This window comes from Trachemys scripta, unplaced genomic scaffold (genome assembly GCF_013100865.1).
Source record: "Trachemys scripta elegans isolate TJP31775 unplaced genomic scaffold, CAS_Tse_1.0 scaffold_28, whole genome shotgun sequence".
In the NCBI taxonomy this organism is placed as follows: Eukaryota; Metazoa; Chordata; order Testudines; family Emydidae; genus Trachemys; species Trachemys scripta.
Window position 1 is genome coordinate 1544105 of NW_023260513.1, and position 14961 is coordinate 1559065.

The 14961-nt window shown below is 50.3% G+C and overlaps 1 protein-coding gene across 2 annotated transcripts; it reads left to right on the plus strand.

Annotated features, from left to right (window-relative positions):
• Positions 1 to 5122: 5122 nt before the first annotated feature.
• Positions 5123 to 14961, plus strand: LOC117870456 (C-type lectin domain family 2 member B-like). 2 transcript variants are annotated; one of them, XR_004643987.1, is made up of 6 exons: positions 5123 to 5382; positions 8080 to 8248; positions 10809 to 10904; positions 12997 to 13184; positions 13387 to 13621; positions 14681 to 14799. XR_004643987.1 is itself a non-coding variant. In XM_034757616.1 (6 exons), exons 2-6 carry the CDS (start codon positions 8161 to 8163, stop codon positions 14799 to 14801), a joined length of 597 nt encoding a protein of 198 aa, XP_034613507.1. In that variant the 5' UTR covers positions 5125 to 5382; positions 8080 to 8160; the 3' UTR covers positions 14802 to 14961. The 2 variants fall into 2 exon arrangements, 1 of the variants encoding a protein (XP_034613507.1); XM_034757616.1 differs by having other exon boundaries at positions 5125 to 5382; positions 13387 to 13490; positions 14681 to 14961.

Genomic DNA, 14961 nt, shown 5'->3' on the forward strand with positions numbered 1-14961 from the left:
CCTCCTGGCTCCCATCCGCCACCGAACAGCTGATCGGTGGGTGGCTGTTGAGCACCCACTATTTTTTTTCCATGGGCCGGAGCACCCCCCAGAGTCAGCCCCTATGGTACCCTTAAAACGTAAGGTACCTCTACACTACAGCAGCTACAGGAGCACAGCTATGGCTAGGGTGACCAGATGTTCCGATTTTATAGGGACAGTCCTGATATTTGGGGCTTTTTCTTATAGAGGCGCAAATTACCCCCCACCCCCTGTCCCGATTTTTCACACTTGCTATCTGGTCACCCTAGCTATGGCATTGCAGCTGTACCTCGGTACTGCAGACGCGTCCTACAACGACACAAGCGGTTTTTCTATCAATGTAGGTAGGCCTCTCCACCAAGAAGGAGTAGCTAGATCGACAAGAGAACTCTTCCACCGACCTCGCTGCGTCTATAGAGGGGGCTCGGTCGACCTAACTACATCACAACAGGGCGTGACATTTTATACATTCCTGTGCAATACAACTAGGTCGACCTAATTTTTATGTGTAGAGCAGGGCTGGGGCACCTTTATACCCTGCGCTGCTTGTGACGCTGTAGAAAAGAAACACGATTCCTGTTTACAAAAATTTAACGTGTCACCACTGTTACACAAGTGTGATAAATTTTATACAAGGTACACCATGTAAGGTATACTTCTAGGCTAGGGTCCCCACCCTCGGGTGCTGGCATCACTGCAGCATGCAACCGTGAAACCGCAGCCTAAATGCATTTCCGTGTATCCGTTTGGTGCGAGATGTCGCTAGTCACATATCACTTCTGGAAGGCTCTGCAAATACCAGTGATCCCAAGGGATAAAAACCTGGATAGAATGTTGTAACAAAAGCCTGTGTCCTAACATACTTCCTACCTGTCTGCTATGCAAATCCAAGTTTCAGAAGCCGCTTTGTTTGTTTAGATAAATTCCAAGAGAGATTTGTTGGCCGCGCCCTCACAGACACACAAGTCCATGAAAAAAAGAGCCAGTTGAATCCTACAGTAGAGCTGAGTGAATGGATTTATTTTTGTTGTTTTGTTGTTGTTTAGGGACTGCCCCCTCTTATGTCCCTTCACGCCATGTTCCAGCAGGGTGGCTGCCTTCTCGTTCCCTCTGTTCTATCTCATCTATTCCTGTCTCCTTTCTGTCACAGACCAGGGCACCGGCAATCATGCCTCGTGGTCGGAGCTGGAGTCAGCGCCAAGGGTCAGAGCTAGATTCAGAAACCAAGCCGGGGAGCAGGGCTGAAGCGTACCGGAGCGGGGCTGGGAACAATGCAGACACAGGCGGGATCACAGGTACAGGCTTAAATATTGAGCAAGTCCTGGTCTGGTGCTGCACAGCTGGGCTTGGCTCTGTTCAGTTCTCCAGTGCTTAGAGCAGGGGTTCTCACAAGAAACTTTTTGGTGGCCTCAGAGTGCGGCCACTAACTCTTACTGGTGGCTGCTCTGACAATTTTTCCTAAAATACTTCATTAACTTTAAGAAAAAGAAATAAATATGCACACGTACATGTCCAAATCATTGGAATTTATTTATGTAGGGTTTTTTTTTGCAGACTCAGTAATAAAAATAATGTACAGTTGTCTCTATCCTTTGCTGGACCTAAACAGAATAGAAACACAAGGTGCTTTGTACATTCGTGTCTTTTTTCTTCTTGTTTCTTTTGCCTTTTTTTTTTTGGTTGATTTTTTAAAAAACTTGCTAGCTGGTAAGTCTGTTGTGAAAAGTGATATTAACAAACATAAAAATATCACTTTTCACAGCAGACTTACTCAGTCCCTGCAAACCCAGAGACAAATTAAGCCCTGGATGGGGAAGTGATTACACAGGCAGCGGGACGATGGGCCACTGGGGGAGGCAACAGGGGCCAGGGTGATTGGGGAGGGTGAACTCAGGGCCAGAGCCCATCACCTCGCAGCCAGGGAATGGAGCCCAAAGCCCCATGGGTGGAGCCTGTCACCCACCACCCCTGGGAACGTGGCCGACCGTCTGCTCCTCCAGATTTTCTCTCTCCAGAGGCGGCCAGGGCCCAACCACTGCCGGCAGCTCCAAGGGAGGGGCTGCTGCTTTACCCCGCCCCACCCACAACCACCCAGGAGGCTGTGGCTGCAAGAAAAGCCCACAGTGGCCGCATTTGAGAAACACTGGCTTAGAGAATTAACCTCACTTCTTCAACACCATTTTTTTCTCTCCACACTGGAAAGAAAAACCAGCATGTTACACTACACTTGGGCCACAACCACGTTTACAAGTTATTTTTGCAGTGTGGGGAGAAGGACTATCATGTTTACTTTATACTCTTCGCAGTCTTGCATTGAATCTACATTTGCCTGTCTCTGTTCCAGTCTCTATACAGCCAGTGGAATTCCTTACAGGATTCTCGTAGTCCGTGACAGGAGCCAGGCACCTGTATTAAGCAAACGGTCAGACTAGAAACCAATCAATATCAGCACCCAAAAACACCTACTGCGGGGACATCCTCACGGAAGAATATCACTTGTAACGGCCAGATAATGCAATCGCTCACTATCACTCCTTAAAACAACTATTTTAATCCAGACTACAACATACAACCACAGGCCCTCCAGTTGTTAAATTGCACTGCGGCTACAGTATAACTAGCACAATTATTGTTTTCAGAAGTTGGCAGCATGACAAGGAAGGAAACGTTGTGGTTTTCTTTGACTGGTGTCAAATAAGCAACAGGATGACTGTGGTTTCAGAGATGCCTGGATGACGCCTCATTCTTTATCAGCCTTACAAAGAGCACAGTAAAAAAAAAAAAAAGGGGGGGGGGGGGGGAATCTAGAGAACAATTCCCTATTCTGAAATTTTTCTCAATCAAAAAAACTTGTTTGGTTTGTCATCTGAACATAAGATCAGCCTTTAAACAACTGACACTCCAATCCTGCAATGAGTTCTTTGTGGGCGGAATCCCACACCGCACAGCAGCTCGCTGATTTCAGTGAGGAGCTCTGCAGGCATAAGGGTCTACAGAAGCACTACAGGATTGGAACTTAAAAAGTAAAAACAAAACGTCCGCATAAGCTTCAAGAAGGCAAATGACCTCAGCGGATCAATGTCGTAATCATACAAGAGTTTAGAAATAAACCAAATCCAAACTCTACACAAATCCTTTTGCAAGACATAATGCATTCTATTTCATTTGGCACGAGGGGCCTGGAGGTCTCAGTTGTATTTCAAGCCATTTATCAAATCACAGTGGCATCCCACCCAACTTCCCTTTTTCCTTCAGTGTCACACTATGGCCTTGTCTTCACCAGGAAAAAAGGTTTTACCACCATGTTGGCTAACATATGGTAAAATCCCAGTGTGGACAAGACAGTTGTTAGGTTTCAGAATGGTAGCTGTGTTAGTCTGTACAGTATCAGCAAAAACAAGGAGTCCTTGTGGCACCTTAAAGACTAACAAATTTATTTGGGCATAAGCTTTCGCGGGCTAAAACCCACTTCATCAGATGCATGGAGTGGAAAATACAGTAGCAGGTATATATTCACAGTACATGAAAAGATTGGAGTTGCCTTACCAAGTTAGGGGGTCAGTGCTAATGAGACAATTCAATTATCAGTAGAATACCAAGGGAGGAAAAATCACTTTTGCAGTGGTAATGAGCGTGGCCCATTTCAAACAGTTGACAAGAAGGTGTGAGTAACAGTAGAAATTAATATGGGGAAATTAGTTTTTGTAAAGATAGTTGTCAAACACATTAATAAGTCACGCATTTCCCCCAGGCTGTTAGTGTGTGTGAAAACCACAAACTGCCCACGTAGGATTTTACCACGTTAGCAAACATAATAAAAAATATATATATAGATAACGTTGTTTCATGCTCCTTACAAACTAGAGGCTGGTTATGAAACGAGTCACTTTGACTTCCAACATGTCAGTGATTTGTGACTCGGGGGTTTTTTTTGGTGGTTTTGTGGTGTAAACAAAGTATTGAAATGACTGGGCTGTCTTCTAAGTGAGAAATGTTGGTCGTTTACAACATAGGCACCCACTTCCCCTCTAGCTGGGGGATGCTCAACACCCCCCATTTGCCCCAGGTCCTGCTCCCACTCCACCCTTTCCCCCAAGCCCCTGTCCCCACCTCCCTCCCGGAGCCTCCTGAACGCTGTGAAACAGCTGTTTGCGGCAGGCAGGAGGCGCTGGGAGGTGGAGGAGTTGATTAGCAGGAGCCGCGGATGGGCAAGAGGCACGGGGGTGCAGGGCGGAGAAGCGTGGCTGCTGGTGGGTGCTGAGCACCCACTCATTTTTCTCTGGAGCACCCATGGAATCGGTGTCTATGGTTTACAACAAAGGGCATGTCACAAGCGCCGATGGACTCAAACAAGCGTCTTAATGCTGCATTTCTTGGTTTTCGTAAGTCGATGTTCTAGGAAGGCAGCAGATACCACCAGACAGCTTCAACTCTGCACTAACTAAATTGCTTTTGAATTTTAATAGCCACTAGGTATTTGTAAAGTGCACAGCACAAGACCCTGAGCTCAGCTGGGGCATCTCTGCGTGCCATCATTATATAAACGGTAAATCTTCATTCACGACCCAGCACAGCTGTGTTAAAGCAGTGGTTCTCAACCCAGGGTACATGTACCCTTGGGGGTATGCAGAGATCTTCCAGGGGGCACATCAACTCATCTAGCTATTTGCCTAGTTTTACAATAGGCTACATAAAAACACTAGTGAAGTCAGTACAAACTACAATTTCATACAGACAATGACTTGTTTATACTGCTCTATATGCTATATGCTGAAACGTAAATACAATATGTATCTTCCAATTGATACATTTTTATAATGATAGGGTAAAAATGAGAAAGGCAGACATTTTTCAGTAATAGTGGCTGTATCACTTCTGCATTTTGATGTCTGATGTTGTAAACAGTTTTTAAGTGAGGTGAAACTTGGGGGTACCCAAGACAAATCAAGACTCCTGAAACAGGGTACAGTAGTCTGGAAAGGTGAGAGCCCCTGTGCTAAAGAATAACCTCCCTTAACCCCCCGCCCACTCAACCAGCTCCTGCTCTGTTCACTTTGCGAGACACAAACTATTAGAGAAAAAATGTTTCGTGGTGATGCAATGCGGGTGAATCACAGATCAGAAACGACCAAGGGTTTAAAGGGAGAAGCGGCAGCAGAAGCTGGGGCCAGTCTGTCTCAGGCGGGCGAGCAGACGGGAGCCAGGCGGGGCGAGTGACAGCCCCACACAACGGGCCCGATCCGGCCGGGGGCATCTGCAGTTACTTTGAACCTCCAGAAGCGGAGCCGCCCCTGGATCCATGACTAGGCCGGGGGGGCCCCCACGGACCGACCCCCCCCCCGTCCGGCTCTGACTGGGGAGGTGAGAGGGGGGCGCTGTGTAGGGAGCCCCCTGATGGGGGAGCGCTACGGGGGGGCTGTGCACGAGGGTGACTCCTAGGCGCCCCCCCCGCCCGGATCCTGGGGCGGGGGGAGGGAACTGGGGCAGCGAACACGGGGCGCACTAGCCATCGGGGGGAGGGGCACCCCGCCGGGGGGGGCGGCATGAGCCTGATGGGGGCGGGGCTCTATGGGTCTCCCCCGGCTGTGTGTGTGGGGGGACAACGGGGTGAGGAGGCGGCTCCTCGGACAACACGGGATCCGGGGGTGGGGGGGTTGCACAGCCGGAGACCCCTGAATGGATCCTCACCTCGAACACAAGCGAAGCACCAGCACCAGTCGGCGCTAGCGGAAAAAGCTAAAATGGCGACAGTACGGCGAGCCGGAGGGGACACGCTGCTCGTGGTACCGCCAAAGCGCATGCGCAGAAGAAAGGGCGGGGGTGCGAGCGAAGCGCGTCCTGCCCCCGCCCCTTCGAGTCGGATCGGCGGCGTCCCATAAAGGGGGGAGGGGGGTCAGTGGGGGTCTCCGGCTGCTGGTGGTAGGAGGTCAATGGTGGTTTCCCAAGAGGGGAGGGCTGTTAATGGGGGCCTCTGAAGTGGGGGCGGTTAGTGGAGGATTCCCAAGGGGGGGGGGGCTGCTAGTGGAGAGTCAATGGAGGAATCCCGGGTGGAAGGGGTTAATGGGGCTGCTAATAGGAGCCCATGGAGGAATCCTAAGTGGAGAGGGTCAATGGGGGGGTGGTAAAGGGGGGGGCTAAGTGGGGGGTGCTGCTAATAGGCCTCAGTGGAGGAGTCCCCAAACCACGTTAGCTACGTTAATGGATGCAGTCTTCTGTCGACGGAGCATCTACGCCGGGTGTTCTGTTGGCATCGCTATGCTGGTCTGGGATGTTTGGTCCCCCCCAAACACGCTTCTTGTCAATGTCGCTATGCCAATATCACTTTCAAGTGCAGACCCAGGCCTGGTCCCCATTACAGGGTTAGGTCCGCTTAACTATGACGCTCAAGGCTGTGCAAAATTTCATGCCCCTGCAATGTCGTTAAGCCGACCTAAGCTCACTAGGTGGATGGAAGAATTCTTCTGTCGACCCAGCTACCATCTCTGGGAGAGGTGAATTTACTACAGAGACAGAAGAGCCCCTTCCATCGCTGTAGGAAGTGCCTGCACTACACTGTGCTACATCTGTAGAGTTTCAACTGTAGACAGATCCCAAGGCTTAGACTGCAAACTCTTTGTGGCAGGGGCTGTCTTTTTTCTTCTGGGTTTGTACAGCACCTAGCACAGTGGGATCCTGGTCAATGATTATACAAGCTTGGGAGAGTCTCCCTGTTTGCGAGACATCTGTCTCCATGAGCATAGGGCCGGTGGCATGTGCCTCCCTTGTATGAGTGATGGTTAGCAAGTGTCCTAGAAATGTTTCCTTTTCAACTTTAATTTATAGTATAATTTGTGTACTATAACATCTGACATTTTGAAACAAAAACATTATTTCAAAATTAAAAATTGAAACAAAAACATGACCTCCACCAAAAGAATCATTTTGATTTTTTTCCTAAACAACCTTTTGTTGAAATTGACGCGGTCCTGCAGCACATCTTGATTTTGTCAAATCAATTTTATCTGATGGCAAATTCTTCCGTCGGAAGGTTTTCAACCAGCTCTGATTACTTGTATAACAATAGCCTAAGAACTAAATTGTGGACAAGCCATCAAATAAACCAGTGCAGAGACTTCTGTGGGCAGCTGTTTGACTTTAAAGCACAATGGGGTTAACTGAATTGTAATCATTGGTATTGTGCAATGCTGAATGTGGACAAGGCCTTTCCCTGGTAAGAGAGTGGTGTAAATTGCTTATTGCACCAAGCAGCAGGTTTCTTAGGGGTTTGCAAGTGTAGCTACACTAGTGCAAATGTCTCTAATGTAGACAGGGCCTTATTCTGGAGGTGGCGGCTGTGACACTAGTTCACTGTCTTAGCTCTAATCGTGGTAGGTGGCAGGCAGCCGGGGTGCTGTCAAAACAGTGTGGGAGGGAGAGCACTGGATTACATGCAAGACATGAACTCCCCAACCTAATATTAAAGTAGCATCCAGAGCTGGGATGCAACCAGGGCTGGCTGGGGCTCGAACCCTCCAGAGCCCCTGGCCACAAAGGGCTGCAGCCTCTGGTCCCTCCTCTGGCTGGGCGGCTGAGAACCCCAGGCTGGGAGGAGCCCGAGGCTGATGGGGGTCTCACACACACTCTGCCTCGCCTCATCACATGCGCTGCCCCATAGAAATGCCCCCACTGAAATCAGCACCCTTAGGTCCCTGTCAGGAAAATGCTGATTACGCCCCTGATCCAGGCCAGATTTAAACACAGTAAATGATTTTCTGCTTCCTTCAAATTCCCTCTGCAGTTTCTTGTGCATGTAGGCAGTTAACAGTTTATGATAAGATTTATTTTCCCCTGTAGCTATGTGCCACTAACCAGCTGCCCCAGGAATGCCTGCATTCAGTGATTGGCTGAAGAAATCCTTGTCCTTAGTGTGCAGCAATGTTTCTAAGATATTTTTAGATTGAAGGTGCCAATGCAATGTAAGACTTGCCCCTGCTAAAAGCCCTGGCTGTTTGTTTTGATCACCGTGTGGCAATGAATGACAAAACCCAAATGTCCTGACTCTTAAATCTTGGATTTCAGGTCTTCAAATGATGGCAGTTCCTATTCTAAACACAGCTGCAGCCTGAGAGAGAGCTGAGCAGAGCCCAGTGTTCATAGACCATGCATCTCACTCAGAGAAGAGAGCCTGAGAATTCTGCTGAGGACCTTCTTAATAACAATAGGGATCGAGAGAGGGCAGGAAATCCAGGTAACCAAAGCCTCACTGCTCAGGTACAGGGTGGTAGAGACAAATGTAAGACCCATCTACACTGGAAGAATAGCCACGTTTAGTCACAGATCTGAAACGTGGTTGTGGCTCTTCTGTGTTATAACAAAACTCTTCTTGACAGTGGACAGGACAAACATGTTTTAGTCTAGGTGTCTGGCAGGATTAGAAGAGGGTTTATGGCATGGTTAACCTGCTTTTTCCCCCCTTTGTCCACACTAATCATAACACAGGAGAGACGTAACCTTGTTTAAATACTGAGGTTGCCTTTTCAAAGGAGGATGCAGCATTTGCATGTGCAGTCAGGCGTCTCTGATCACCCCCAAACCCTCTCCTATGTGTTGTTACCTCATTTTGTACCTGCAACTCTATGCACGGCTGTGGGAATGCTGTGGGTTATTAAGTAGGTTCACGTACATTTCTGGGCTGGATCATATATTGCACCTGCTCTTGATGGTTTGGCCCTGGTGCCCTCTCCTTTCCCTCTTTACGGCCAAAGACGGAAGTGGGTGTGGTTAATCCACCCAAGGCATTGCAAACCCAGGATTCTGCATTTGCACATACAAAAGAGGAATTTGGTTCACTTAGGGGATGTCTCTACTGCATAGTGCACCCGAGTCTGTGTACTCAGGCGTGCAAGCCTGTGCTTTCCAACTCGCCTGTGAGCATCCGTACTGCATCGGTATGCACATCTCATACCTGCCTTGTGTCCTGGTAGCTGCATCCATACTGGGGATGCACGGACGCCTGTCAGACATGGTGGATTCTGGGGGCGCGTCCCAGGGTTCTTAGTGCCCGGCTAGCTAGAGTTGTTCTAGGGCTTGGTTCGTGGTGTATTATGGGAGAACATCTCTGTCCGTCCTGCGACACGCTGGTTGATAGGCATCTTCTCTGCTTTTTTAACAAACTAGGCGGAACTGTGTTTCAAACCAAGTCGTCCATGTGGAAACGAAGGGTTAACTGCAGGGCGACTGTATTTGAGCCAGCAGGTTGCTTCTAGCTCATGGGAGACAAGTGGGAAGATGGGAGACAGAAGGACAGGAACACGCAGACCCTGGGAATTGTAGGATAGCTTTGTCAGACTGTCTGAACACAAGCTAGGCCACGGGAACTTTGGCTACATCAGCAGCAAAGTTGGCAGGTTTGGGTGTGCGCTGTAGTGGAATGCAGGTTCATATTCACACCGCTGGACGAGCCAGCCAGCCCCTGTTGTGAGGCGTGTGTCTTTCACTTACAGGAATCTTAGGCTTACAGCACTAGTCTCTCTAGAAAATTTTTTGGACAAATGGTGATTTTGAATGCTCCCTTGAATGCATGGCTGTTTATAGAGCAACTTAGGTGCCTTGTGTTGAAGGTGCTATAGAAGAGGAATGTACAGGTTCATAGATTCGAAGGCCAGAAGAGATCATTGTGTCATTTAGTCTGACCGCCGGCATAGCATAGGCCCGAGAACTTCCCCGAAAAAATGTCTAGAGCAGATTTGTTAGAAAAACATCCAGTCTTGAGTTAAAAATGGCCAATGATGGAGAAACCATCATGATTCTTGGTAAATCATTCCAATGGTTAATTACTCTCCCTAGTAAAAATATACGCCTTCTTTCCAGCCTGACTTTGTCTACCCTCAATTTCCAGCCCTTGGATCGTGTTGTACCGTTCTCTGCGAGACTGAAGAGCCCGTTATTAATTATTTGTTCCCCATGTTTACCAAGTGATCTAGATCGCTCTGAATCAGTGACCTGCCCTCTTCCTTCAGAGAGATCTGGAGCGCTTCGTAAGCTAGGGGCAAGCTAACAGTAGGTGTTTGAACACCGCTCAAAGTCAGCGTGTACATCTGGGAACAAAGAACGCAGGCCATACTTACTGGATGGGGGACTCTCTCCTGGGAAGTAGGGACTCTGGAAAAGCTTGGCAGTCATGGTGGATAAACAGCTGAATGTGGACTCGCCATGCGATGTTGTGGCCAAAAGGACTAGTACAATCCTGAGCTGCATAAACAAGGGAATCTCAAGTAGGAGACGAAAGGTTATTTTCTCTCTGTTTGATATCGTCTATCAGACTGTAATGGCTGCAGTCCCTGTAATCTGGAATGGGGACATTTTCCATCCTGTAGCAATTTCTCTGCTCAATTTAGGGACAATAATACCAAATGTATACTGCTTCTCCTCCTAAGGCAGTCACATTTCCAGCACCTCTCCACCCCATGGCTTGGCTCAGAGCATCCTGACTTAATGTAGGGCCACTAGGTTTGTGGGCTCAGTGTCTGAGAGAGTCTGATCTCTTGGGTTGGGGGCACAGGCAGGGCAGAGGGAAGAGACTGCAGAATGAGACACATTCCCCTCCCCTGTTAGTTGGGGGCCAGGCAGCCCTGGGGTACTCGGGATCACAGCTCCAGAGAGCCCGGAGCGGAACAATGAGCGTAAGGGAGAGGAAGCAGGAGCCGTTTAACTGAATGCCCTGTCTAGCAGCTGACATGCTGGTATTAATAACTCTGGGTCCTCCCATCCACCTCCTCCAGGAGACCAGACAGCTTTCTCTCTTTCAGGTGGCCAGCGTTGGACCAAGCCCTGGAAACGTTGTACACGTAAATTCCTATGTATCCTCTTGACCATTGCTGGCATCGGCATCGTGGCTTTGTCAGGTGAGAGTTCAGCGCTCCCTGCTCCTTTCTGGTTTCCATTCGGCCCAGGAGCGGCCGCAATCGCACGTTTTTCTCTCTTCTTGCCTCAGATAGTTGGGCCACATAGTGGATTTATACAAGATTCTTGCTCCAACTGCCCTTAACATGACTGCTCATTTGCCCTTCAAACCATCCCTGTGATATGATTCATGGGCGCCAGTCGCCCTGAAAGGGTGATAATTTCAATGAGGTCTTTAGTTTTGTTACTTGGTCAACTTTTATTTGATGCAATATCCAATAAAGAGGCCTCTAAATGAGAGGTGGAATGAGTTAAAACAATGGTGGACAACCCATCAGGATAATCGCATTGCGGGCCAGGAGACATTGTGCTGACGTTGACTGTCCGCAGGCTCCGCCCCCCGCAGCTCCCAGTGGCCGTGGTTCTCTGTTCCCAGCCAATGGGAGCTGTGGGAAGCGGTGGCCAGCACATCCCTGCGGCCCCTTTGCCTGCAGGCGCCGCTTCCCGCAGCTCCCATTGGCTGGGAACAGAGAACCGCAGCCACTGGGAACTGCGGGGGGCGGTGCCTGCGGAGGTCAATATTAGCACAATGACTCGTGGCCCGTAATGAGATGACCCTGATGGGCCGCAGGTTGCCCTCCACTGAGCTAAAACCTTTCTCCGAGCCAGTCAGTGCAAAGTTTTGTGATGAGGCTCTGGTGCCATCTTGTGGCTGGACTTTATCTAGTGTTTTTTTTGTTTGTTTGTTTTAATAATGAAGGTTACCTGCATGTATTAAACACAGTGGCGTAGCCAGCTTTTAAGAGGAGGGGGAGCAAACCTAAAAAAGGCGCCCCCCCCCCGGCCCCCCCCCCCGCCCCCCCCCCCCCGGCTCCTCCTCCGGCCGCTCCATGCCCCCTCCCCTTGGCTGGCTCCTCCGGCTGCACCGCCCTTCCCCCCCCCACATGGCTCCTCCGGCCACCAGCCTGCGCCGCCAGCCTGCGCCCCCCTCCCTCGCTCCTCCGGCCGCAGCTGCCGGGCCACAGCCAGCCTGCGCCCCCCTCCCTCACTCCTCCAGCCATGGCTGCTGGCCTGCCACCAGCCTGCGCCCCCCCACCGCCAGCCTGCGCCCGCCTCCCTCCCTCACTCCTCCGGCCGCGGCTGCCAGGCCACAGCCAACCTGCGCCCCCTCGCTCCTCCGGCTGCGCCCCCCCTCGCTCCACCGGCCGCTTTTGGAATGGTGCCGCTTTTGCAAAGTGTGCTGAGGGGAAGCGGCTGCTTCCTCTGCACCCCGCTAGCTACGCTACTGATTAAACAATGTTGATAAGTGCAAAGTAATGCACATTAGAAAAAACCCATACCAAATAATGGGTCTAAATTAGCTGTTGCCACCCAAGAAAGAGATCTTGGAGTCATCTTGGATAGTTCTCTGAAAACATGCGTTCAATGTGCAGCGACAGTCAAATAAACTAACAGAATATTAGGAACCATTAGGAAAGAGAGAGATAATAAGATAGAAAATATCATAAATGGCACTAAGTAAATCTGTGGTACACCCACGCCTTGAATACGGTGCGCAGTTCTGCTCACCTCAACTCAAAAAAGCTATATTCGAATTGGAAAAGGTGCAGAGAATGGTGACAAAAATGATTAGGGGAATGGAACAGCTTCCGTACGAGGAGAAATAAAAAAGCCTGGGACTGTTCATCTTAGAAAAGAGACAGCTAAGGGGGGAGATGAGAGAGGTCTGTAAAATCATGACTGGTGTGGAGAAAGTCTCATTTACCCCTTCACATAACACAAGAACTAGGGGTAACCTGATGAAATGAGCAACAGAGAGTCCTGTGGCACCTTTAAGACTAACAGATGTATTGGAGCATAAGCTTTCATGAGTGAATGCCCACTTCGTCTGACAAAGTGGGCATTCACCCACGAAAGCTTATGTGAAGTGGGCATTCACCCACGAAATATACAGATCTGAGTGCTGGGCACAGGATGGGCTGGGTTAATCTTGGGGAAAGCATGTGTGTGAAATTCTTACTGCTGTGTGTAATTGCACAGGAACAAATGGGTCTCTGTCACCCTGTGTCTGTTACTGTCTCTCTTTTCCCCCAGGGGTAGTACTGAAACTTGGTTTTGATCCTCCACGCTCCCCTGCTGTCCCTTGGTGCCCTGACGGCTGGGTCGGGTACCTGGGGAAATGTTACTATTTCTCAGAGGCCGAAGGAAACTGGACCTTCAGCCAGAGCAACTGCTCCTCCTTCGGCGCCTCCCTGGCTACGATCGACACCCTGCCTGAAAAGGTGAGACGCCTCCAGACTACAAAATGGGCCTGGATCAGGGACCTGAACTTGGGTCTCTTCCCAGGTGTGTGCACTAACCACCCCACTCACTCTCGGCCCCAGCGACTGTTCAGGTGTCCTATACAATGTGGAACAGCTTCAGCAGGAGAGAGTGAGAAGGACCCACCCAGAAATAACGTCTTTCTTTTTCTTTTACCCAAAGGCTTTCATGCTGCGCTATAAAGGCCTTTCCGAGCACTGGATCGGCCTGCGGAGGGAAGAGGGCGAGCCATGGAAATGGGTGAATGGTGCAGAATTCAACAACCTGTGAGTCTTCTCTCTTTCTAAGTGTTGGGACGCGTGTGACTCGAATAAGCATTGAATCTGGACCAGTCTAAGCTTGGTTGGAAGACAAAACCACCGATAATCTTTTTCTGGCATTAAAAAGACTGGACATGGTATTTTGGAACTCCTATTCGGAGCGGGATTGCGGGGCGATGCATTGTTTAATGGAGCTGGCTTTGAGGGGATCTTAGGTCTTCTGTACGTGGGCGTTTGTTTGCACTGTTGTAGCAACGTTATTGGCTGATGTCCCCCATGTAACTGACCTGGCCCAAGATACCTTTTATTATTAGTAGTAGTATTGATGTTGTCATTATGGTAGCACCCAGAGGCCCCAACTGAGATCAGGGCCCAGTTGTGCCGGGCGCTGCACAGACACACAGTGAGAGACAGTCCCTGCCCCAGCTGAGATCAGGGCCCCGTTGTGCTGGGCGCTGCACAGACACACAGTGAGAGACAGTCCCTGCCCCAGCTGAGATCAGGGCCCAGTTGTGCCGGGAGCTGCACAGACACACAGCGAGAGACAGTCCCTGCTCCAGCTGAGATCAGGGCTCCGTTGTGCCAGGCGCTGCACGGACACACAGGGAGAGACAGTCCCTGCCCCAGCTGAGATCAGGGCCCCGTTGTGCCGGGCGCTGCACAGACACACAGAGAGAGACAGTCCCTGCCCCAGCTGAGATCAGGGCCCCGTTGTGCCAGGCGCTGCACAGACACTCAGGGAGAGACAGTCCCTGCCCCAGCTGAGATCAGGGCCCCGTTGTGCTGGGCGCTGCACAGACACACAGTGAGACAATCTCTGCCCCAAAGAGTTCACAGTCTAACTAGACAAGACAGACCAAGGGTTGGGGGCAACAGAAGGTACAATCAGACTAAATAGTGTGATGGGCTGGAAACATCCTACCTATGGTCTGATCTCCATCCGGCCTGACGTTTTGCCTGCATTAGGGACAAACCAGTGCTAACCCCAGGGCTGCATGCTCCACATGGGAGGACATCATGAAATGAACAGAATTTGATATTAAAACCAATCACAAGGGGATGCTGGGCCCAGATGCAGCAGGGGGGAGAGCAATGGAGAGCGGGGTAATTAAGGCCCCATTGCTACTTGCTTTCATCTGCTGCGCTACCCAGAATGCGGAGCCGGGACTCACGGCCTCACGGCACTTGTGTTGCAGGTTTGAAATCCGAGCCCACGGCAACTGTGCCTATCTGAACGACAAGGCTGTCGGCTCCTCGTGGTGCCACACGCTGCGCAACTGGATCTGCGCCCAACGTGATGCGCACACGAAGGGCTAGGGAAAAGCCGACGGGCCGCGGCGCGCGGTGCCTGATGTGCGTGGGACTGGTCAGGCCAGGCTTGTCGGACTTGCGATCTGCTTTTGCTGCTGCGCTATCCGCATATATTGCAACGGAAGGAGCCCAGTCATTGCCGCGGTCATCTGCGCTGCTGTAACGT

Bases quoted from the DNA above. Each gene is read 5' to 3' on its own strand.
- LOC117870456 (XM_034757616.1), top strand. From the start codon at position 8,161: ATGCATCTCACTCAGAGAAGAGAGCCTGAGAATTCTGCTGAGGACCTT. The intron at 13,185-13,386 runs GTGAGACGCCTC...TTTTACCCAAAG, and splicing joins TCGACACCCTGCCTGAAAAG to GCTTTCATGCTGCGCTATAA. The intron at 13,491-14,680 runs GTGAGTCTTCTC...CTTGTGTTGCAG, and splicing joins GGTGCAGAATTCAACAACCT to GTTTGAAATCCGAGCCCACG.